Source organism: Uloborus diversus, chromosome 4 (assembly GCF_026930045.1).
Source record: "Uloborus diversus isolate 005 chromosome 4, Udiv.v.3.1, whole genome shotgun sequence".
Taxonomy (NCBI): Eukaryota; Metazoa; Arthropoda; class Arachnida; order Araneae; family Uloboridae; genus Uloborus; species Uloborus diversus.
In genome coordinates, this window is record NC_072734.1 from 147,911,625 (window position 1) to 147,935,181 (window position 23,557).

The following is a 23,557-nucleotide window of genomic DNA, read 5'->3' on the forward strand; positions in this document are numbered from 1 at the left end:
AGTCGGAAGGCGCCAGATCTGGAGAATATGGTGGATGTTGCAGTACGTCCCATTCAAGCTGTAAAAGTTTTTGGCGAGTGACCAAACTTGTGTGAGGTCTCGCATTATCCTGGTGGAACACTACACCCTTCCTGTTGATTAATTCGGGCCTCTTCTCTTTAAGTGAATCATTCAATTTGTCCAGCTGATGACAATAGACTTCTGAATTAATCGTTGTATTGTCCGGCAAAAGCTCAAAAAAAAAAAAAAAACGATTCCTTTGACATCCAACCAAACGAGGTTAAGCCCATGCCTTTCAAATGGCCATAAACAGTCGAATTCGACAAATTTAATCTCTCACCGATCTCTCGTGTGGTTATTCGCCGATTTGCATCAACTAATGCCTTTATCGCATCTTTGTCAGCTTCGACCGGCCTTCCAGACCGAGGTGCATCTTCGACATCAAAATTGCCGGATCGAAATTTTGCAAACCAGTTCTGGCACTGGCGTACTGTTAACACGCCTTCTCCATACACATCCGTCAATTTTTTTCTCGCTTGGACAGCATTTTTTCCTTTTCTGAAGTAAAAAAGTAAAATATGACGAAAATGCCGCTTATTGCTCTCCATATTTAAAAGGGTACCAACCAAAAACTACTGCGTAGAATTAATAGAACTTTTTCACACACAAGCCTTGCAATATCAGCTCTCAAGACATATAATGGTTATGCGGCTTAAGTGTGAAGTTGGTTTCGAAAAAACGTAATTAAGTCCTCTGACGGGAAAAAACGAAATTACTTTCCGAACAACCCAATAGTATAAGGCTCTTAATAGGATTTTCAATTTTCTCTCTTGATTCTACATTTGAGACGGCGAGGGGTACCCAGTCACACCATTCTTATCCAAACACCTGTCGCAGGGTAAATCGACATCTGTAGTGAATCATCCTTTCAGTATCCTCCAATCTAACAGTACCCTTGGTAAGAGAAGTGTTGTTTTTTACTTTTCTTTTCTTTCTGCACTTGAAGCAATCATTTCTTTAAACCCACGTGTTAATGGGGTAACTCACTTTCCCTACACGGCTGTTACTGCCTCGAAATTCCTCATTCTAGGCAGCGTAGTTTTGCGTTCGGTAGCTCTCTTTTTGCATTTACATTGCTTTGCGCTCTGAATACTGGCACGCGATTGCAAACTTGCGATAGTGAAAAGATAGAAAATGATGATTTGTAGAAAATTTTGGATAAAACCGATTGGGGTAACTTAGTCACCCCGCGTGATATCTTTTGCCACTGTTAGATGCGTTATCTCTGTCGGGTGAATAAGGATAGGTAACAAGAAAATACGTATTATCTTTCAAAAATTTTCACCTCAAATAAATATTAAAACAAAAAACTTTAAAATAAAATGTAAAAAATGTTTTTTTTTTTATTTCTAAAGACTTTCTATAAGCTTGGATTGCACTAAAAAGTATGAAATAATCTAAGTGTGTGATCTCCTGATTGCAACACCCAAGAATTGAAGTTGATCTTAATATAATGTGTGTTTATGTTAATTCTAAAGCAGCCAGTAAAATTAAACTTAAAAGTTTCAAAGAAGAAATATAGGCGGTGCGATAAAAGCTATTCATACAGAGCTATATAGTACCGCCTTTTTCTTCACTAAAATTTTAAATTTCAACTTTAATGAGTGCTTTAGAATTAACATAAACATACACATAATAAGAATTAACTTCAATTTTAGGGTGTTACAATCAAGAATTCATATACTTAAAATATTTCATACTTTTAGTGTGATCCAAGCTTATAGAAATAGTCTTTTGAATTTAAAACTTGTTATGTTCTTTGTCAATTTGAACTCATGTTATTACAGTCGAACTTAAAGTTCCAGAAAAGTAAAATAATTATGCGAAACCTGAATGTATTCCTATCCTCAGCATAAGCGTTTCATCTGGCTTGTGTCGAATGGTGAACTTCCTGATGGCCTCGAGCAGGTGTAAAGCCATTGATGCAATTTCAGCAGCATGGCGATCTCCGTTCCGAATAGGCAATCCGCTCACAACCATGTACGCATCTCCAATGGTCTCCACTTTATACACGTCGTAGTGCTCAATGATGGAATCGAAGCAAGTGTAAAGATCGTTTAAGAAATCAACCACCTATTAATGTGACACTAAACATTAGTTGGTTAATGTGGTGTAAATTTAAATAGTTAAGATGACTTTTTTTTCGAAAAATGAACAAATTAGAAATTTACTTGGAAAATTACGGTACATAAAGAAAAAAACACAATATTTCACAATAAAACATCCACTGAAACATTTTTTTTACTTGTACCTTTAAAAAAAGGTTGAATTGCTACCCTTCTTTTTTTATGGGGCAAAGTGAAAAATAAAATATTGTTTTATTGAAATATTTTCTATTCGATTTCATAGATATTTTTGATAGAATAAATGAGTAAATGAATCAAATAACGAATAAATAAATAAGTTAATACACGAGAATTAAATGAATGAATAAAATAGTGAACGAAGAAAAAAATAAGTGAATGAATGAACAATTAAGGGACTTTTTAATTGAAAGAACAACTAATCAAACAATTCGTAAATTATTTTAGAAAAGTTTGATCAAGTAAATGAAATCGACTATATTCCACTTTGCCCAATCCACTTTGTCCTGCTTGCACTTGACTAACTGTACAAAGCATTTGAAATACAAATAAGCTTAATAGTAAACAAAGAAACACTGCACCGTATATTAGTAGGTTTCAATTAATACTTAAAATATTAATAAAAATAACTTTATCAATTAATAATAACAAAAATAACCTTTGATTTAAAGCAAAATATAACAATATGAGTATCAATTTTTAAAATTGATTGCAGGATCATATTCTTTGATTTTTAGAGGTAATTTTTTCTTGACGAGAATAGACTACAGGTATTACTACATAGTTAATGCATTACTAGGTAGGTGGCGCAAAAAGCAAAGTACACCTTTGACTACTTATAAGAATTAAGTGATCTCGGATTTATTCAGGTTTCTGGTTCTCTTAAACCAATGAACAATAAAATTAAAATTGGGTAAACAATTTTGCGCTTGCAAAGTTAAAAATAAATAAAAACCTTTAATTGCACAAATTGCCAACTTCTTCAGACACATGCTTCGGAGCTACAAGTAACCCCTTTTTCATTGCCAAATAAGTGAGCTTATGGACTGAAATTAGTGCAATTAAATGTTGATTTTACAGTAAAAAATGGTTTTGTTTTTTAGTCGCATCTTCTCTTAGAGTACGGTGAAAATAGCATTGTACCGCTATAACAAACTTTAACTTGACCTACCACGCCAAACCAGTCAGTTTTCTGTTGCAAAAAATACTTAATATAAAATCTGGGAAGTGGCTGATGAATGAATGGGCTAAGCAAAGTAACAAAGCACATGTACGCAGTTTACCAATGCCAAAACTCTTCTCATATTTCTCAATGTCTAACTACTTTGAATTGATAATTTCATATTTATCGACTTATTTTTAATTAATCTGTACAATGCAATGTTACACTGCATAAAATGAATTGTTTCTTCTACAAAGTTATCATTTTTAAACTATAGCTACATTACCTGAAGGGGACTACTTTGTGCAGACATCGTTGTGAAACCAACGATATCGCTAAAATAAATTGTCACGCAGTCGAATGATTCGGCTTCAACTTTGTTCCCTTTCTTTAACTGGTCTGCTACATATCTGCAAAGAAGAATATATATATATATATATATATATATATATATTAGCATAAAAGAACTGACGGTAGATCATTGTGATAAGGGCATCAACTGATCAATTGCATCTTAAAATAAAGATAAGCTATCATTTTAAAGATTAATGCTACTGCCAAAAGGTTTTAATAAAAATAATTTCTTTATGAACAAATATTGAACTCTTTTTCATTGTTATTGAAACACTTTCATGCTCCAAAATTTGATTTTTATGCCCTTTTTATAAACAATGTAAAATGAAATAATAAGCCTTTTCTTCACTAACGTATTTATACATATTTGTTATACTTGGTACTTTTATTAATTATATCTTTGGTTTCTTACAAACTAATGTACTTTTATAACTAAAACATAGAAACTAGACTTCTTACTTGGGAAGCATTTCGTACAGTAAAGCATCTGTTTTTTTCTTCTCTTCAATCAGAAGATCAGTTCTTTCATCTACAAGAGCTTCTAAGTTATTTGCATACTTTTCCATCATAGCCAGCATATTGTCGAATATATTAGGTTTCCTAAAAACAATTTAACAAAGGTTTTAGGTTGCATGCAAAACATTTATGCGTGAATGGTGCTCTCGGTAGCAGAAAATTCTTTCTTCGTCTCCAATTAGTGGTCTGGAATCTGAGTTAGACCACTGCTATTCTCACTAAAAAAGCAATTTCGATTAGTAAACAATATTCGTTATTCGTGTTTTCTAACTGGATATTATGTTTCAGTATATTTTTCAGCAATTGAGGCAATTAAAAAAAGGTTCTAAAGCGGAATTTAGAAAAATATTTGAACTTATTCCACTATCATTCTAACTCTATTGAAATGTGGCCAAATATAATGTTCTCCAACTCACTTGAACTTTTAGCCTACAGGATTAAGTTTTACCATACGGAGGTTTGGATCGGATTGGTGACAGGCACTATATTTAGAACTTGTATGGAAAGTCATGTAATTTTATTTAAATAAAAAACTGTTACTACTCCTTTTTGTGTACCATTTTGACTCAGTGCTTACATTTTAAGTGGATGCAATTCTTAGAGCAGGCATTAAGTAGAATGATATTTTGAAGAAAGAAATTCCAATAAAAATATAAAGTTTATTATCTTATACAATATTTTGTTTTTGTCGCCTACTGTGTAGCTATAATTATATATTAATCTTATCCGTATAGCGTGCGTGTAAATAAACTCTAAGCTGTTAAAAAAATTGTAATGACTTAAAACCTTTTACCACATAGGTAAGTTTGGCGCAAAATCATGTTGCAATAAATATCATAATAACTGCGGACACCCAAATGAAGTCGTATGGAAATTACCTAATCTGGGTGCTCTGCATGAAAGTAATTTTTAATGATTTACTGGAATTTGCCGATAAATAATCAATAGGTAACCAAAATTAGTGCTATTTAAACTATGGAGAACCACTGGTGTTCGTAGAAAACCATACCCAATACGTTTTTGAATATGTCTCAGCTAAAGTAATAGTAATAGTTGCTGTTAGTGAAATTTAAATAAAAAGGAAACAAAGAAAGTACAGACTGTAAATTTGGAGCCATTTTTTCTGTGCAGCTAATTTAGCTTACGGATGAAGTGGAGTTGTGTTGTTATGAATTAAATTTTTATCGCATTTTCTCAGTTAATGTAGGTTCTAAAATTTCAAATTTCTTTCTAAATTTTCTACTTATGAAATAAAATTTCACCCTGATGTAAAAAAGGAGCAGTTATGGAATTCTATGATTATTCCTGATATTTAATATATCTTGCTGTAACATACAATTAAGCTTTTACTTCGATGGTGAAGCTTTACCTATCATTGTTCAATTGTAAGCGTAATGGATACATAGTTTAGACATAATGCAAGAAATGAAGTACGAACATTTCAGTTTCTTGCCTTGGAATTTTGGGTTTATGTTTCTTCTAATGGAATGCATTTTTCCCTTGCTTAAATAAATTGCATTTTAGAGGAAATTTCTAAGATTATCTATTATATCATTTTTTCCTGATGTAATAGCTTTTAAAAATGGTACTTTGATGGAAGTACTATAGTTCCTATTGCTAAATAGAAACAGCAATGGAAACATATTTTAGACATAAATCACACAACACACAATCAAAGAAATGAAAAACTTACATTCCTTTCTTCATGGGCCTGAGCTTTGTACGGATCGTTTTGAAATCGGGCCTCTCTTCAGGCTCTTCTGACCAGCATTCTTGCATACAATCCACAACACAGTCAAAGCAATCCTCTGACTTCGAAACGCGAGGTCGAAACGGAGGACATTGGTCACGACGCATCACTGACTTGATGACTTCTATATTTTTGAGTACAACAATAAAACTAAATCGAAGAATGCTTCAAATGATTTTGGTAGACCAACCAGTGAATAAGCAGCACGCAAATCACAAAAATAAGATTTTAACGGTTTTTGTTACAGAATGACTAGTAGTAACTACTTATAAAAAAAGGCTAGAAAATGCTGTGTTTGTTCATTGTTTGACTGTTTGGTTGTGTCCATTTACAGGCTGATGTACTTCTTTTCATTTTAATCCTCCAAGATACTGGACACACACACACACACACACACACACATATATATATATATATATATATATATATATATATATGTGTGTGTGTGTGTGTGTGTGTGTGTGTGTGTGCACAGGGTGTCCAAACATGGCCGCATAAACTCTGCACTGCTAGATTCCTCGTTGGGAGTATATAAAAACTGCCCAAGGAAGCTATATTGAGCTATATTGTACGATCCAATATTTTACGGGAAAAATACGAAAAACAAAGTATGACGTCTCTCAGTGGCGGCACAAGAAAAAACACTTTATGTAACATATCAACACCACTGTACGAACATTACGTATAACAACAAACACGTGTAATGACGTTTCAAACATTATCGTTTGAAAAAAATATGCAAATACTGTTGTTGATATGTCCATGAAGTGTTTTTTCTTTGCACCATCAGTGACGTCGTACTTTTCGTTTTTCGTATTTTTCTCGTAAACTATGAATCGTGCAGAAATATAAAGAAATGTGAGGGAGAGAAAGCAGAAAGATAGAGATAGATATCAAGTAAAATGTTTTCTTTGCCATGGATCAAATGATACAATTTTAACAATGTAAGAAGCTTTTGAACATGAAATTGTGCAGAAATAATCATTCATTGGTCGGTCTACCCTACCTCACTAAACACATTCACAAAATGTTTATAAAATTATCAAACTATTTGGAAAATTTTTGTAAAAAAGTGTATTTGTATCAGAGGACATTTTTTTTTAAAGTTATGAGAGTAGATCAAATGAGGTCGCATTTATATCTTTTAAAACTAGCAAAAATATTATAAGACACGAAAGTCCCTACAGTTCCGCATTCAAAAAATAGCACCCTGCAACCCCATAGCAACCATGTAAGCAAACACATGTGATTTATTAATTAAATATCGGAACTTTTTCAAGAATTTTAGATTCACACCAAAGTGGTGCAGCTGTGTTGTACATTTTTGAAACCATAATAAATTTAAAGTAAGAAAATAAAAAAAAGTTTAAAAATAAAACCTGACGAAAAATGTGAGAAAAACTTGACCCGTAAATATTAAAAAACACTTTATAATAACAAACATATTTTGCACAAAACGTTTTAAAAGGGCCATTTTTGTTAATTTAACATTATTACAGTCGGATCCCGACTTACGCGAGGGATGCGTTCCAAGACCCCTCTCGCAAGTTGAAATTTCGCGTTGTGGAACAACGCATGTTTAAAAATATTTTATAAGCATGCCCAAAAATTTCAGACATGTGTTAACACCCCTCAAATTGATTAAAACCATTTCTTAACTATATATTACAGTTTATTTTATAAAGAACTGACTTTTTACTGCATTTCAGAAAAAGCGTTTCTTTAAATTAGTGTTATGAAGCACAAAATCAATGATCAATGAGAGACATGTATTAAAACGGTACTGTACTTACATTAAGTACATTACTGCATTATAATACCACTGACCAGTAGATATCGTAAACTTAATAATAATTTTTAAAATGATGAAGATGATGGTTTATGCACTGTAGTAACACCTCTCTTTCTGGCCCCTTTAATCCAGAATGAAAGAGCATTTTCCATTTTCATGAAGTTTGCATTTTGCTTAGACACTGCTTTGCGAGCTTCAGTATTAAAACTAAGTTCTGAACGTTTACGGATTTTCTTTTTCTTGAATTTTAATTGTACGTATCGAAGATTTACCCATACCTAATTGCCGTGCTACCTTCGAGCCACTTTTTAATTATTCAAGCATATCGAGAATCTTGACACTTTCTTTTATGGTCAGAAACTTTCTCTCTTTATTTCTCCTTTCGTAAACTTTAGATGAAAAAGCGCGTTTGAGAGTCATTCTATTTTATCAAAGTTCAAATGTATAATGAAAAGGAAAAAAAATCGTTATTTGTATTAACTAAAGCAAAGCGTTGTTTAGACCAATACAGTGTATGAACCTCCGCTTTCAGTGATGCTAAAGGAATATAAGTTCATTCATAAAGCAAATATTTATTATCAGCCAAGCCCATTCTAACGCTTCGCCGCTTCTTTCCAAAAAAAAATCATGTTGCAGGCAAGAAATTTGTCTCTAGAATAAAAAATTCATTACTCATGAAATTTCGCGTTATAGCCATTTCACGAAAGTCGGATCGCGTTGTAGTGGGGGATCCGACTGTATTAACATATATCCATTTAAATGTGTTACACAATCGTTTTTATTCTTCTGGAAAAACTTAAATCACTTGATTTTATCCTAGGACCAAGGTGGTACAACTTTTCATTGCTGGTGGTATTTAAGGAAAAAATATTTATTAATGAAAAGGAATTTTTTACCAAGAGTCACAAGGCAAAGAAGGGGAACGTAGGGTAGAGTGGAATGGTGAAATATTTACTCTGACTTTAGCGCCACCTATTTTGTAGTATTTTAACTATGTAGTAGTAACACGCAGTCGATTCCAGTCAAGAAAAAATATCTCTGAAACACAAAGAATATGATAATAAAAGCAATTTTCAAAAAAGATGCTCATATTGTTTTACGTCAAATATATGTTTGTTATTATTAAATGACAAAGTTATTGTTATTAACATTTTAAATATTAATTGAGGCCTACTAATATTCAGTGAAGTATTCATTTGCTTGATATTAAACTCATTTGTATTTTAAACGCATTGTACAATTAGTCAAGTGCATGCGGGGCAAAGTGGCTAGAGCACAGTGCGTATTCAATCTTTCATCAAAACACTTATGTAATATTTTCCTAATTAATTATTTCATTTACATTCCTTCACTTATTAATTCACTTATTTATTCATTCATTCACTTATTTTTTTAATACAATCATTTTATTCCTTTATATTTAACTAACTAAATCACTTTTTCTAATTTATTAACTCATTTATATAGGTATTTCATTTCCTTTTCATGTACTCATTAATTATTTTATTTACTCATTTAATATATGAAATATATCGTTAACAATCATTTCATTCGAAAAATATTTTATTTTTCTTTTTGCCACATAAAAAAATAAGTAAAATATTCCACTTGTTTTGGAGGTACAAATTTACTGCTGGAAACAAAAAAAAAATGTTTAAATGCAAGTTTTATGAAAAACATATTGCTCTTTCTTCGTGTACATATTTTCAGAATAAATGTCCAACATGATGATTTGGAAGAAAATAAGTTATCTTAACTATATCACTTTCCCCCACCTTCCCCCACTTCATATGTGACCTTTTCGCGTGTTTAAATAAACATGGTGGAAAAATCGTTGAGATGAGTAATTGAAAATCCTCAGTATTTTTAACATTTCTGGAGAAGCTGACATTGGACACGTATCGTACTAGAACTTTTGAATGTTGTTTTTGATTTCTTATAAGTAACAAGGTTCCTTTTTTTCCTTACATAGTCCTAAAAATTTGGGACAATTTCTTTTTGTATTAGTCCTATTTATGTTTTACAAAACACACAATTTGTACATGCACATAACTTTGATGTAAAAATTGGAAGAACTAGAAGCAGACGAAGACCAGTACAAAAAGACAGTCAATTGCTACAAAGTTCTCTTAGAGAACCTTTTTGATTTTTAAACTCTTTTTTTGCAAATCATGTGTATTATTTTAGTTTTATACCATACAATTTTCATTCATTTAGCTAAAACTACTACATCTTAGCTACGATTTCCATTTCTTTTTTCGTGTTTTGTTTCTTTTAAAATTTCAACTAGTACTTTATTGTAAAATCTATACGAAATTCAAGCAACCTTAACGTAATGCACTGGAAAACATCTCTTATGCTAATTGACAGCTCTAACTTTAAATGTATGTCTAAAATCATGTATCGATCGCATTATTTAGAGAAAATGAGGACACATATTTAAAATGAGAATTTGATGACTTACCAGAGGGAGTTTTCTCCTTCAATCCATAGGGCCCAGAGCGAAATGTTATTTCGTAGAGAATGATACCAAAAGAATAAACATCTCCCTTTTGTGTTCCACAAGGAGGAGCATTTGGTTCTCGCAGTAGTTCAGGTGCTCGCCATAACAATTCTGAAGTTGAGAAATGAAAATCTAGTTTATTGTGAAATGATGATCGGGAAGTAGAACAACTTAGTTCACCTTATTTTCTAATATAGAAATGCTGCCCGTTGTGCGCACTTCTAGGGCACAGTGGGACAGGGCATGGTGTGCACTGTGCAGTGAGACTTTGAGGTAGGCACATAAAAATCTGCTGTAACCGGAGTTTCAAAAAGAATGACCCGGTTTCAAAAAATCATAAATTTTCAGATTTTATACCGTTTTATTAAATAAAGGCATCATTATAATGGGGAAAATGTCGGGATTGACGGAGTTGCTGACAGGTAGCACTTTCTCTCCGTGTCCGCGTCATTTATGTGTTTGAAAATGGCGACTGCTACGTCACAAATTGTATTGTGTTCTACGTTTCGTGAAGTGCAAGTCCAAGTAACTACGGTTCATCGTGATTTTCATCGAGAATACCTGGTGTTGAACCTCCTGACTCAAAGAGCATTAAAAGATGGTATAGTAATTTAAAAGACACGGGTTGCTTGTGTAAGCAGTGGAAGTTGTGTAAGCAGAATGTTCAAAGTTAAGAATTGCAATATTAATGGACATGGATTATATTAAGGTTTTATTTAAACTATTTTCGACTGTGCTTTCATAGCTGCACAATCCAAAGAGTGCATTTTCGCAGACAATTTATATGCCATTCTATTATATTATTACTGTTTAATAGTCATTTTCAAAATTTATTTCAATCGTTTTTATCTAAAACAGGTTTACTCTTACCCTCCCACAGGGGTTTTTGTGATCCAATTTTGTGTTTTTTCCCAATGGTTTTTGTATGCACATTTAAAGAGTTTTTACGAGGAAGGCAGTCAAGCTCATTCGTGTTTTTCAAAAATTTCACATAGACTTCATAAATTTTTTCTTAAGTCCACTATCACCCCTGGACCGCAGAAAACTGCCCCCACTATATTTACAAAGCAGCATTTTTAAAGCACGACTTAGAAGCTGCACATTAGTTATTATTGAAATATAGAGCATTGCATGCGTGCTGTGACAATAGTTTCAGCTTTAAACTAATTCATTGATATTAATAATTGAAAAATAGTTTACGCAGCAAATTGCGGAAAACAAAACATGATTTTTTTTTCAACAGTGTTTATCGAAAGTGAAAAAATCCATCAGCTCTACTACAAGATGAAATGTTGAAGTGACATATTGCAAAATTGTCAACATTAAGGACAGTCGAGCCTGCTTAATGTAATAACCAATTTGCCACGAACAATAATTCTAATAAGCGGAATATTCCATTTTCCGGAATTAAAGTGACAAATTCCAACGATTTGGTAAAACTTAAACACGAGACATGCGCTGACCATTTCAATTTATTATAAGTCGAATCAGCGAGAACGCGTTGGTAGTAGAGTCGCGCGTTCTTGCTGATCTGACCAATTACAAAATAAATCAATCCGTTTCCGCTTCGAGTTTCCTCCCTCCCCCTGTGGTCATGCTATACATAAAATTTTATTACATGAAGCGGGAAGTTTTTTTAACCCACTATACTCAAGCATTCCAGAGATAAGTTAACTTATTAGAGAAAAAATAAAACATTCACCGCTTTAAACAAGCCCTTTAAAAATGACTTCTATTTAAAAGGGAAATACTTCATACCAAACAGGACTCTCACGAAAACGGAATAAAAAACTACTATAAATGCTATAACGGTTGATTTGGTCTCCAAAGAACTACCACTGAATACTTACACTGATTGGTAATGAAGTCACTGTTGAAACTTTAAAGCACGCAGCAGCGAGTATCAAATATTTACTCGAAAGTTCTGGACGGATTGAGCTCCAAAACTGATTCTTTGACAGGATAGAGGTTTGTTTGCAGAGGTAACATGCTCAAACATCCAGTTCATAAATTATTTGAGCAAGCTACTGCATTTCATCATTCTTACTTTGCATAAAATAGAGTAAAAAGGCTTTGAACTTCCTTTGAAAACTAAACGTGTACGAGTCATTTCTTGTCCTATTATTATGTTCTAGACGAAAGTACCTGGCTGTAACTTATTGAAGATGCTACGGATTTGTCAGGTAGGCTTTTAATAATTCAACAATTACGACCTAGATATTCACTAGAAAGGAAAACTGAATGTCTTGAAGATTTTGCTGAAATGTAAAAGGGTGGTTTTTGAAGGCTTTTTAAATCGATTTATTGTAGAGTTGTATTTATTTCTGATTGTTTTGAACAAACCTAATATAGTTTTATTTATTCACTCAATATATGAAAAACCAGTTGATGGGAAATGAATAAAATCTTAAAGACTAATTCAACCCTTTCACTGGTAAGGGTTACACACCAGAAGAATTGCACTTTTGCATTTTAGTATTATATAATGTTTATGTACATGCATTGATATGCATATATCTATGTCAATTACGTTATTGTTTTAGTTATATTTACACAATTAAATGATGCAAAAATCATTGAAACTTGTCCTTCTGGTTTGATAAGCTTTGTTTAGTATACAAGAAATATAACGTTGAGCGTACAACCACGCCGTAACTAGACTTATTTATCGGGAAGTGTTTATGAAAAGTTTTTCGTTAAATCTATGTAATCAATTAAAGTTTGACTTTATTTATATATTCCATTTCCAAAGAAACAGATGCGTGTACTCATATCAGCGTATTTGAAGTAATTATTCTTAGTATTTATATTTTTTGATAGTAATTAAGTATGTTAAATATAGCACTGAGTTTGTGCAATTTTTCAATAACATAGACTTCATTTTTCAGATGAAATTTTTTTTTTAAAAAGGAAAGAAATCCAAAAAATGAAATAGTAATAACATTTTTCTCAGCAAGAAATGAAGCAAAAAATGACGAAAATCACTTTTTGGGTTGCTTTTGAAAGCTTTCGAGGGGGTTGGGATGCTAAAAACATATTTCATTAGTACGCCCCTGGGTACAACCACCCCACTTCACCTCTTACGTAATAAAAAAAATCACCAGTTACGGTTAAAAACATAACACAACACTCGAATATGAGCCGAATTTGCTAGTATCCACTAAAGTTGAAATTGCAAAACTTAATCGATACAAGAAACATCAAAGTTCTCTTGGATCATTCCCAAAAAGGAAAAAAAAATACATTAAGAAGCTCTTTTACTTCAATTCACAAGTCCTTTTCAATCAACAATATAGTTCATAAAACTTTCAAATTTAAATGACATCATTGATCCTATTTCACTTATCATCAATAAGTTATTTCGCAGAACAAGATGCAAAATATAAACCCATACTTAAGACTATTCGTTACTAAACAGTTGGCTGCAAGACTGTACTGTCGCTAATTTACTTATTTACGTAACGAAAAATTGAACATATTTACCAACAATAATTATAACAATCAATAAACCTTTAAATTTTTATGTTTGCATGTTATTTAAAGTTTAAGATTATGGTCCCACTTGGGATAAATGTAATCCAACCATATTCCAAACTAATTAAAATTTAAATGTCATTCTTATCTACTGAACTTTTTAAATTAACAATGGGAAAAAATCTTTAGACATTTTATTTCGAATTCGAATTCAGAATAAGATTTTCCAGGTTTTTGGTGTTCATTGATTTTATTCTGAAGTGATTTAAAAGAAGGTATATATTTTTTTCTTTTTTGAAACTCAGCATTTAATAAAGGAATTTGACTATTTGTATGGCGAAAAATGGGCATAAAAATATGTTGTTAAATCTTAATACTTACATCTTGTTAATTAAATAATTTTACCTTGACTCTTGAAAGTCATTTTTGGCGAAAAATTACTACAGTAGCTGTATAGACACCATACAACCCAATTCTAAATAAATAATACAGACGTTTTAAATAATGCAGATGAGTTAAAAACTTAAAAAATGTGTATATAACTTTCAGCTGAAAATGTGGGACGATAGGATGAGAGATGGTTTCAAACCTTTAAAGATAAGCAAAAAATAAATAAATACATAGCATTCCAAAAAAGAACTATTTTTAATATCAACACCATGTCAATCCGTTTCCTTTTACTTTGATTTTACAGGAGAGACGAAACACATTTGTGGGAAAAGCTGCATTTCAATAAAGCCGATTTTTGACACATGTCCAATCCACCAAGAATTATAAAACTACGAAAAACAAATTGAACATTAAGGGAAAGACCTAGCTTTGATGCTAAGCGCCTGAAAGTTATATATTTCAGTATCCAAAAGAGTTTTCGAAACAAACATTTACGATACTTTAATACAAGTAACTAAAAAATACAACACAAATACTGCAAAAAGAGTGCTTAGTTAACGATAAGTTTAATTATACTTATAGATACCTAAACATAAATACACTAATAGAATATTTACGCATCATTTTAAGGACCCTTCAAAGAAACCCAGAAGTACCTTTCGGTTATTTAAACAACTTTTACTTAAAACAGACAAGATCATTAAAAGAGAATGGAAAAAACTGCACTTATGCATATATGGAGGTAAGACTAAGATTCAGTAAAAACTCGTCAGAAAATAGGGGAAAAAACTTTAGCAAAATGAGATGTGTGTGCTTCAGAGAGTGGAGTTTCCATTATCGTAAATTTTAGCCAAAGTGAATTTATTCCATAAAGACTTCTTCATTAAGGCCACCATATAATATTTAGATACAATATTATTCTCACTAGCATTAATGTTATGTTTTTATGCTACTAGTAATTTTAGCTTCTACCAGAATACTGAAAAGTGTTACTGTTCTCACTTATCCTCCAAGTAACTGACAAAGTCAGACAGAACACTTGATACCGTTAACCTAGAGAAAGTCAAGAACGATAATAGAACGAAAGTATATGTCCTCCCGGAAAGTCCCAGACAGTCCAGGATTTGCTCAGCAAAAGCTTTTTGAACTTGACACTTAGCAGACTGCAACACATTTCAATCCTCAAAATCCCAGAGGCTATTAACTCTGCCATACAAAATGTTTGAACGAGAAATTCATAAGACATACAAAAGAAAATTGAATCATATGATTGAATTCAACTTGATGAGTTATTATTTTGAACCGAAAATGTTTTTGGTAAATAGAATTCTTCCCTTAACAATTAAAGGAATAAACAGTCAGAAAGAGCTACAGATACACATTAACCTTATCTAATAAATTCCCTTTCCAGCTTTTACTTTCAGTTGTTTATGGAACTATTATACAAGGTGTCTGAAAAGTGTGTGAGGCATTTCCAAAATTCATAGAAAAACTAACAAATTCTTGCATGAATATGCGGTTTATGCCATAATACTTCACAGGCTCACCAATTTTTATAATACCGAGAAAAAAAAAGAAAAGAAAAAAAATATGAGAATCATTCACAATAAGAAACTCAAACATAATATGAGGAGTTTAATTCTTCTATTAAACAGAAATCATTACCCTTCATAGTATATTTTCAAAGAGTACGCGTTTGCTGCTCGAACACCATATTTTAACAATACTCAAGTTTTTCAAATGTTCACAACATTACTTCAAAGGTTCATGTTTGTTTGTTTGTTTTTTTTTTTTCTTTTTGTTAATTTCTATCAAACTGCGTAAGGACAAATATCCCATGTAGCACAAATTGTTCCGTAGTTCATGCTGGCTGTGACGGTTTCCTTTAAAGACAATTTATTTATTTTTTTTTCTTTTTTTTTTTTTTTTTTTTTTTTTTTTACAAAGTCATAAAGCATTAGTGAACCTACGATCTATTTGGTGGAAACTGCATTATCATACTGTTTTTATTTTTTGCTTTTATGTGATTTTTTAAAATGGGTCAAGTACTTTTCGGACACACTGTATTTCTTAACCATTTTTCTAATTTTAGGACTTATCTTTTTTTTTGTGCTACTATATCTTTCTGTTTACTTTCTTCGATACTTATTATACCGAAGAAAGTATTGGATTCGTGAAATTGCTATACGGAATTTCATGTTTTTAGGAGTGTTGGGCAAATTTTAATCTTCTTTGAAACATTCATGTCTGTACGTTTGTGCACGAATGTTCTATCTTTTGCGGGTGCTTTCGCGCAAAAATTACTGTGTGTAATCAAACTTATTTGGAACGCACATGTGCCCTTATCTGAATCGATGTCCTTTAGTTTATGGAACGAATTCTTCCAAGAAGAGTTGAACAATCGAGCATTTTCTCCGTTATGCGGGACTTCTATATATTGTGATGTAACGGACGCAAATAAAAATAGATCCATACACCTGTTTCTCACAGGAAGACTAACGTAGATCACATAATCATAATTTTAGTCACTTGGTGCATTTAAAGGATTGAACTCGCACTTATTTTACCACCTGTAAGTTATTAAAACGAATTTTTGTATTAGATTGCGTTCCCATGACGCAAAGCGGACTAGTATTCCACATACGAGTTCAACGCACTAATTAACGGAAAATCGCAATTTTTGACTTTTGTCAATCTGACTCTGAGGTGCAGATATGGGCATGAAGAGGGTACAGGAGCTGATTTAATTTTAGTGTCATTATCTCAAAGGGTTGAGCTTTAAATGCAGCTTGTTGTTGCTCTTGACTGCCATATCTCAAGAAATAATAAATGTATTAAACCAAAAATTGGTGCCTTAGGAAGACCTCACAGAGTGCAACAGCTGAATTAACTCTGCCGCCAATATCGTTAATGGGGGTGGTGCAATTTTATGCTAATTTTTACTGCTAAATATCTAAAAGTATTGCTACAATTTAGATTAAATTTGGAAAACAATAATAATTTAAAAAAAATAAATACACTCTGGCACTGATTCAATTTGGCGGCAATAACTAAGAGAGGGTTGACTTTTGTCATCTTTTGTGTGAGATATGCAGCTTAATTAAACTAGCGATGAAAGTTAAATGACATTTAAATGTTTTCGCTTACGATTGCCTCGAGAAATTCTTTGACTCAATTTAATTGTTGGCAAATGTCCGGAGAAATCTTAATGATGAAAAAAAAATAAATATACATATATTTATTAACAAATAAAATGTTTGTAAGCAAGACTTTAAAAATTATTTGAATTTTTTTTTTTTTTTTTGCTCTTTGATTAGGTTTTTCTGAAAAGCAGACTTTTGTAGTGGTGATTACATAAGCTATGACACTTTGGATCCAAGTACTTATAAGATACATATAAATAAGTTTTGAGACGACCACAACATACTAAAGCTCAAATGCAAATATTTTTCCCTTATTATTATGAATATTGTTCATTAGATGCCAACTTTAGATATAAAAATAAAATAAATTACATTTATAATTAAGCAAATTTTGGCTCATTTGCTTCTTTCCTATAAAGTTTACCTAATATTCTCAAATGTTAAATTGATATGCTTTTAATGACCATTTTAATGAGAATTTTAATGATCTTTGTTATCCGTAATCCCAATATAATAAACATTTTTGACATTGTTATGAATGTTGAAAACTTTAAATCAAGTTTTAAATAGCACACATAGCAAAACAAATTTCCAAATAATTGCTATTTATCGGTCTTACACGTTATTTTTGCTACAATGCAAATACTTTTATTGCTCTGTATTTCTCTAAATTGTTTTTTCTCTATTTATTTTGTTTAAATTTTCAGTGTCGAACACACCGGTAATTGTTATTTGTGCAATGACATGATGGACCCTAGATATTCTAAAATTGAATGTTTGTATGCTCTTGTAAATATTGACGACATAAACTAAGTGCAATATACTAATTAGAAAATGAAACAATTACAAAGAAAAATAAAGCAGTTGGAAACATTCTTTCAAGTAGTGTTTGAGTTTTTGTGAAAATTGACGTTTTATTTTTTTAGACTGCAAACCTTTTAGAGGTATGTGAAATCGTTTTCTTGTCATTTTCTTATGTTTAATTAAATACAATTTCACAACGACATCCGATAAGCAAAGATCTTAAGCTACTTTTTTAAGCACCCTTTAGTCAGGCACGATTTTACGTAACACGTGAGGATGGCTATTTTTCTTAAGAGTAGTTGCTGTAAATATGGGCCCCCATTTTAAGACTGCTCACAACTATACCGCATATTTCTTTAAACAACCAAAAATGTTTCTCAAGCGATGCAATTTGCATCTTTCGGGATGGAAAATTCCTTTAAGGCACTCGGGAAGAGGTGTGGGTGAAATGGGTGCCCCACATTCGGACCAGTCTAATTCTGCCAAATGTGGTCACACTTAGATTGTACGGGGCTTAAAGCTCCAGGTATGTTTGAGATTTCTGTAAATATAGTTTTTCAATGTAATAAAAAAATTCTCTAACATTTTGTATGGTTTGATTGTTTTTGGTGACTTTAATGAAGGGTACAAACTTTTTTTTTTCTGGTGCTGTTTTCAAAGCTTTTTGTAATTCGCCGTTTTTGAATTGAATTCTTTGATATCCATCATTGTTCTCCCTTCTCGCACATATGATACTAGCCATAGTTGTTAAGGAAAGACAAAACTCTAGAATGTTTCGAATTAAAAGTATTTTTAAATAAAAAACAAAAGAGGGTGCCCATGTTTTCATCTTTTCCTCTATCATACTATCGAGTTACTTTGAAAAAACAGCTGTTCGATTTTAAACAAAAGATTTATTTAAAAAATAAATTGACCCCTAAGAGAGGTCCTAATGCAGACTATACTACTGAAGTTTTTAGAAGGTGCATTAGAAAACCATTTTATCCCATAGAGGCACTCTCGTTCTTTAGGAAAGCATTGTAATATTTGAGGACAATGCGCCATCACTCGTGGTGGAGATGGGATCTCTTGACTTAAGAAACGATTTGGAAACAAATAAGGAAATTCTGAGAGAAATAGCATGATCAATTCTGGCATGTGATCTCGTAACACATAGTTTAACTTCCCTATATGAAGTAATTGAATTATTGTTTTACCAAAAAACACTCTTATTTGTCGTATGTGCAACCAAAATATACATCCGACCTTTCATTACCAGAGTTCAGTTTGAGCACCATATGTTGATCGAACAACATCTAAACGGTGCACGAGTTGATCCTATGACCACAAACGGTACACACATTGAATTCTGGTATTTAAAGGGAGTTCCCTTTTATTAACAGGATTAATCACCTCTCATGACGTTTGTTTTTCTTACTGTAAAGATAGAGATCACCCAGGTGAAGAGTTACTTTGGTGCCCAGGTATTTGGAACTGATTTCGTAAGAATTTGGTGCCTTAAGCTCAAAAATGATATCAGCATTTTCGCAGGGTTTAAGTTACATTCATAGATCAAATAAGAAACAAAGCATGGAATTTTATTCCTTTTGTAATACACAAATAAAGCAGAAGTCAATTTCCAAACTGTCAAATTAGGCTGCTGGCCATTGACCCACGATTGTTAAGGGCCCAATAAGAAGTTGTAGTATTTTATTCAAGAAAAGGAAAAACACATGTGTGGGATGCTGTGTCTACCAACAAATATTTTGAATGAGTGGTTCAGCACCTCAAAACCCCTAAAACGACCACTCCTGATTCTCCATTAATGTTTATGATTAAAAGGTTTGATTTTCAGACGCCCCTAAGAAATTTTTTATGGTCATCTCCCTATATTAATCTCGGGCCCTGAAACTATTATATTCAGAAATACAACTCGTCACAGATCACTCGAAGCGAATCTTTGCAAAACAAGACCATAACTACGGATCTTAATTGTTGAAGCATTGTTACTAAACTTGGAAGATGATTATTCCATGTAGTGAATTTTCCCGAACTTAACTGAACTGCAGAATGACAATAGGGAAAATAAACTGGAAGCAATCCTTGATTTAGATGCTTATATTGGCTTCAGAAGAAGAAAATGGAGTTAAAACTGCACATTTTTGTTAAAGCGGCAGCACTTATCTGAGAAAGTAGAGCTGCTAGAGAAAAATAATTTCATATTTTGAATCAGAGTTCTAAAAGTAAATAAAACCAGTTCTCAATCTCTGGGAACCAAAGAAAAACATTATTTTGTTAACCTGTGTTACGTAATAGAATTACACTTTTTTGTTTTCTTTTTTCCCTTTTTTTAGGATGTCATAAAATATTCTTGAGCCTGAAAAGTATTAAGGCACAATTCGCATATTGATATGGCAATTTGTTGCTTTCGTGTGAATTTTTAAAATATATCAAGGACTATTTGGACACACTGCACATTTCGACGATCCCCGTGCTCATTTTGACTAGTTTAGAAAGGTGTGAGCCCATAAATGATGTCATGGCCGTATTTGCATTAGCATGTATGTATCTCTCACAAATCAAAAACAGCTTGCTGTAAAAAAGTTTAGGTCTTGTATGTCGAAAATAAAAAGTAATATTTATTTTATACGTTCCTTTTAGTGTTTTTTTTTTGCTTTTAAGTCATCAGAAGCTAACATAAACATCATTAAGATAAATAAATACCTTTGTGCTGAACAGTAAAAACATCATTGTTTTTAAAATTAATAAATGTCATTTTCTGTAGTTGCCATATTTCAGAGGTGCGGAAAAGTGTCTCAGAAATTATGAAAACTAAAAAATCATTAAAAAATATATACGACACTAAAAAGTACTTACTGTAGCACTGCTTTTCGAAATCTGAAGAGTCATCGTCAGGAGTAGATCCAGCTTTTAGCTCGTGCAGACTAAAATCCGCAATTTTAACTACCCATCGGCTGTCAACTAGGCACTTGGAGGATTTCAAGTTTCCATGCGAACGTAAAGCACTGTCATGTAGATAACTCATACCCTTTAAAAATATAAATTGTATTAAAATATCAGGTATTGTAAACATTTAGTACTGGAATATGTATTATCGTATATTGCTTGAACTATGGATGACTTTTTTATGCAAAAAACTTCTAATTTTTCAATCGGTAGTAAAAAAAATCCAAGTTTTACTCGAATTAATTAGAAAAAACTGTTACATTTTTCATCTGTAGACAACGAATGAAAAATGTTACAGCTTACAATTTGATTATTCGTCAATTAAAAAAAAAAAAAACTCAATAAAGAATAATTATATTTAAGCAATGAAATTCAAACACCTAAGGAGAACTGGGATGGTTTTTTTTTTTTTTAATATTGCGATGCGTGTAAGGCTGGGCTTAATATATAAGGGACCGGAAAGTAATGTATGCCATGCTGTGTACGAGAAACTGATCGCTTTTAAACAATATACAATGAGAGAGCATTTTGGATACCGGGCACATTTTTAAGGTTTTTGTCACGTGTAGATCGGACTAATATTAAATAAAATGGCGGAGTGTCTGGTGAGTATTGTGGTTGAAGCAACTAACCATAGCTCATTAATTTTAAAGGATTTTGCCTTAAACAGTGTGATCATACGTTATCATGTTTCAGATTCCATCTTTTTCTGCTGATAATAGTGGAAATGCTCTCGTCATAAGTTGCACCAACTGATTTCCCTTTCTTCCGATCTCGGAAGCACTTTCTATGAGACAACACCTTGAAAATGTAGCTTGTACCCAAATGGCAGTAGGCTGTTAATAACGAGAGAAATTACATTGCGGATTAAAAATAAAAACTTAAAAAAAAAGTCTGGGAAAAAAGCGACATTCCTTCCGGTCTCCCTAATACAATTGACTGGACTAACAGCATCACCAGATCAATATTTAAAATCAATATTGATACGAGGTCAACGTGCGTCTTTAACTAGTCATCCAAAGTTTAGTTAATTATAGTAGTCATTTACTGGGAGTTTAAAAGTTTTACCTTCAAAATACTGTTGAAAAAGAATTTTGGTCAGAATTACTTCACATTTGAACTGAATACACGTGAGGAAGGAAGGCACTGCGCAGTTTTTGTAAAAGTGTTCCACAAGTATAGCGCGATACTTCATTAAAATACTCATAAAATTAGATTTTTTCCCTTTCGACACAGTTCCTCCTTCTTCATATCTAACGTCGCATCAGAGCAACAGTACGATGTTATATAGCAGGATGACGTTTCCTCATATCTTGCTGTTGCTCCAAGGCCATAATATTTAGTTCAAATTTGAAGTCCTTCGAAACATCTATGTTTTTTTTAAATTAATAATTTATGTTTTATTTATTTATTTTTTTTTACCGCGTTCCGAAAGTAGACTTCAATTATGCTTACTCATTGCATAAAATTGCCTCTATGTATGAAAAGCGTTCATCTTGATGTTTGTCAGTAAAATTTTAAGAATTGACTTTGTTTTAATGATCATGTTTTAGTCACATTTGAAATGATAGATACTGAGCAACAAAGCATTACTAGTATCTGACTGAATTCCTCTAAAATAAACTACTACATTCACTTACAGAACTAAAATATTTTTCTTATGATACTCACTTGGTACTTACCCTAACAATGTCTCCTATAAGTGATGCATTGAACATATTATCCAACTTTACATCTTCATTTTCTAAAATATCCTGAAAAAAAAAAACAGAAAAAAAAAATAGTTCGTCTATATCTTGCAAGAAATATAGTTTATAGAGTTCAATGTGCGATGAAAAATGCTGCGCATAATATTGCTCTTTTAAAAAATGAGTTTTGCTTATTTATTTTTATTTATTTTATTTATTTATTATATGCTTCTGATGTACTTCTTGTAAGAATGAAGGTATGGTTTCCGCTAAAATAAGAAAATGTACGTGTATTTCTCAAAAATTGAACTTCAGAAATTCAAACCGAAGGAAAAATATACTGACTTTATAGAGCAGGTAACTATATTCCCAAAAATGAATTTCTGCAGTGCACTACTCAGAACTACGATAAAAAACTTTGAAAGTTCAGTTGCATTTTAGGAATAGAGTTTACGAAAGAAAAATGCCTTTAGAGCTGCCAGGGATTATTTGGATCATGGTGGATGCCAAAAAATATTTATTTATTCATGCAAATGAAGTAACAAAAATTGCAGCAGAATTAACAAGTAAATGAAGCGGCACTGTGTCGAGTGGCAATAATAGCAAAGATAAGCATACTAGAGCAAAGAATAGAAATAATAATCTTAGTTGTCAGTTGCAGTAATTTTACTTCAACAAATTACGAAATGGACATGGTAAGTTTTTTTTTAAGAAAAAATTCAAAAATGCATTTTAGATATATACTTAGCTATTTTCTTTTTTGGTTCTAATCTTTGTTTTTGGCACTCTTGGTGCAGCAATAGCAGTCGGAAACTGTCTTTAAAAATAAAAGAACTTTAATGCATTGTGCGGCATTATGAAAGTAAATCCCTGATTAACAAGATTGAAAGA

At 32.0% G+C, this 23,557-nt stretch overlaps 1 protein-coding gene across 1 annotated transcript in view; it reads right to left on the bottom strand.

Moving 5' to 3' along the window:
• The window catches only part of LOC129220910 (guanylate cyclase 32E-like), a 126,739-nt gene that overhangs the window by 14,665 nt on the left and 88,517 nt on the right, over positions 1-23,557 (bottom strand). The window contains 7 exon segments of the mRNA XM_054855344.1: positions 1,890-2,133; positions 3,593-3,716; positions 4,120-4,260; positions 5,870-6,050; positions 10,183-10,332; positions 20,889-21,060; positions 22,661-22,732. Coding sequence (XP_054711319.1) covers positions 1,890-2,133; positions 3,593-3,716; positions 4,120-4,260; positions 5,870-6,050; positions 10,183-10,332; positions 20,889-21,060; positions 22,661-22,732 — 1,084 coding nt within the window.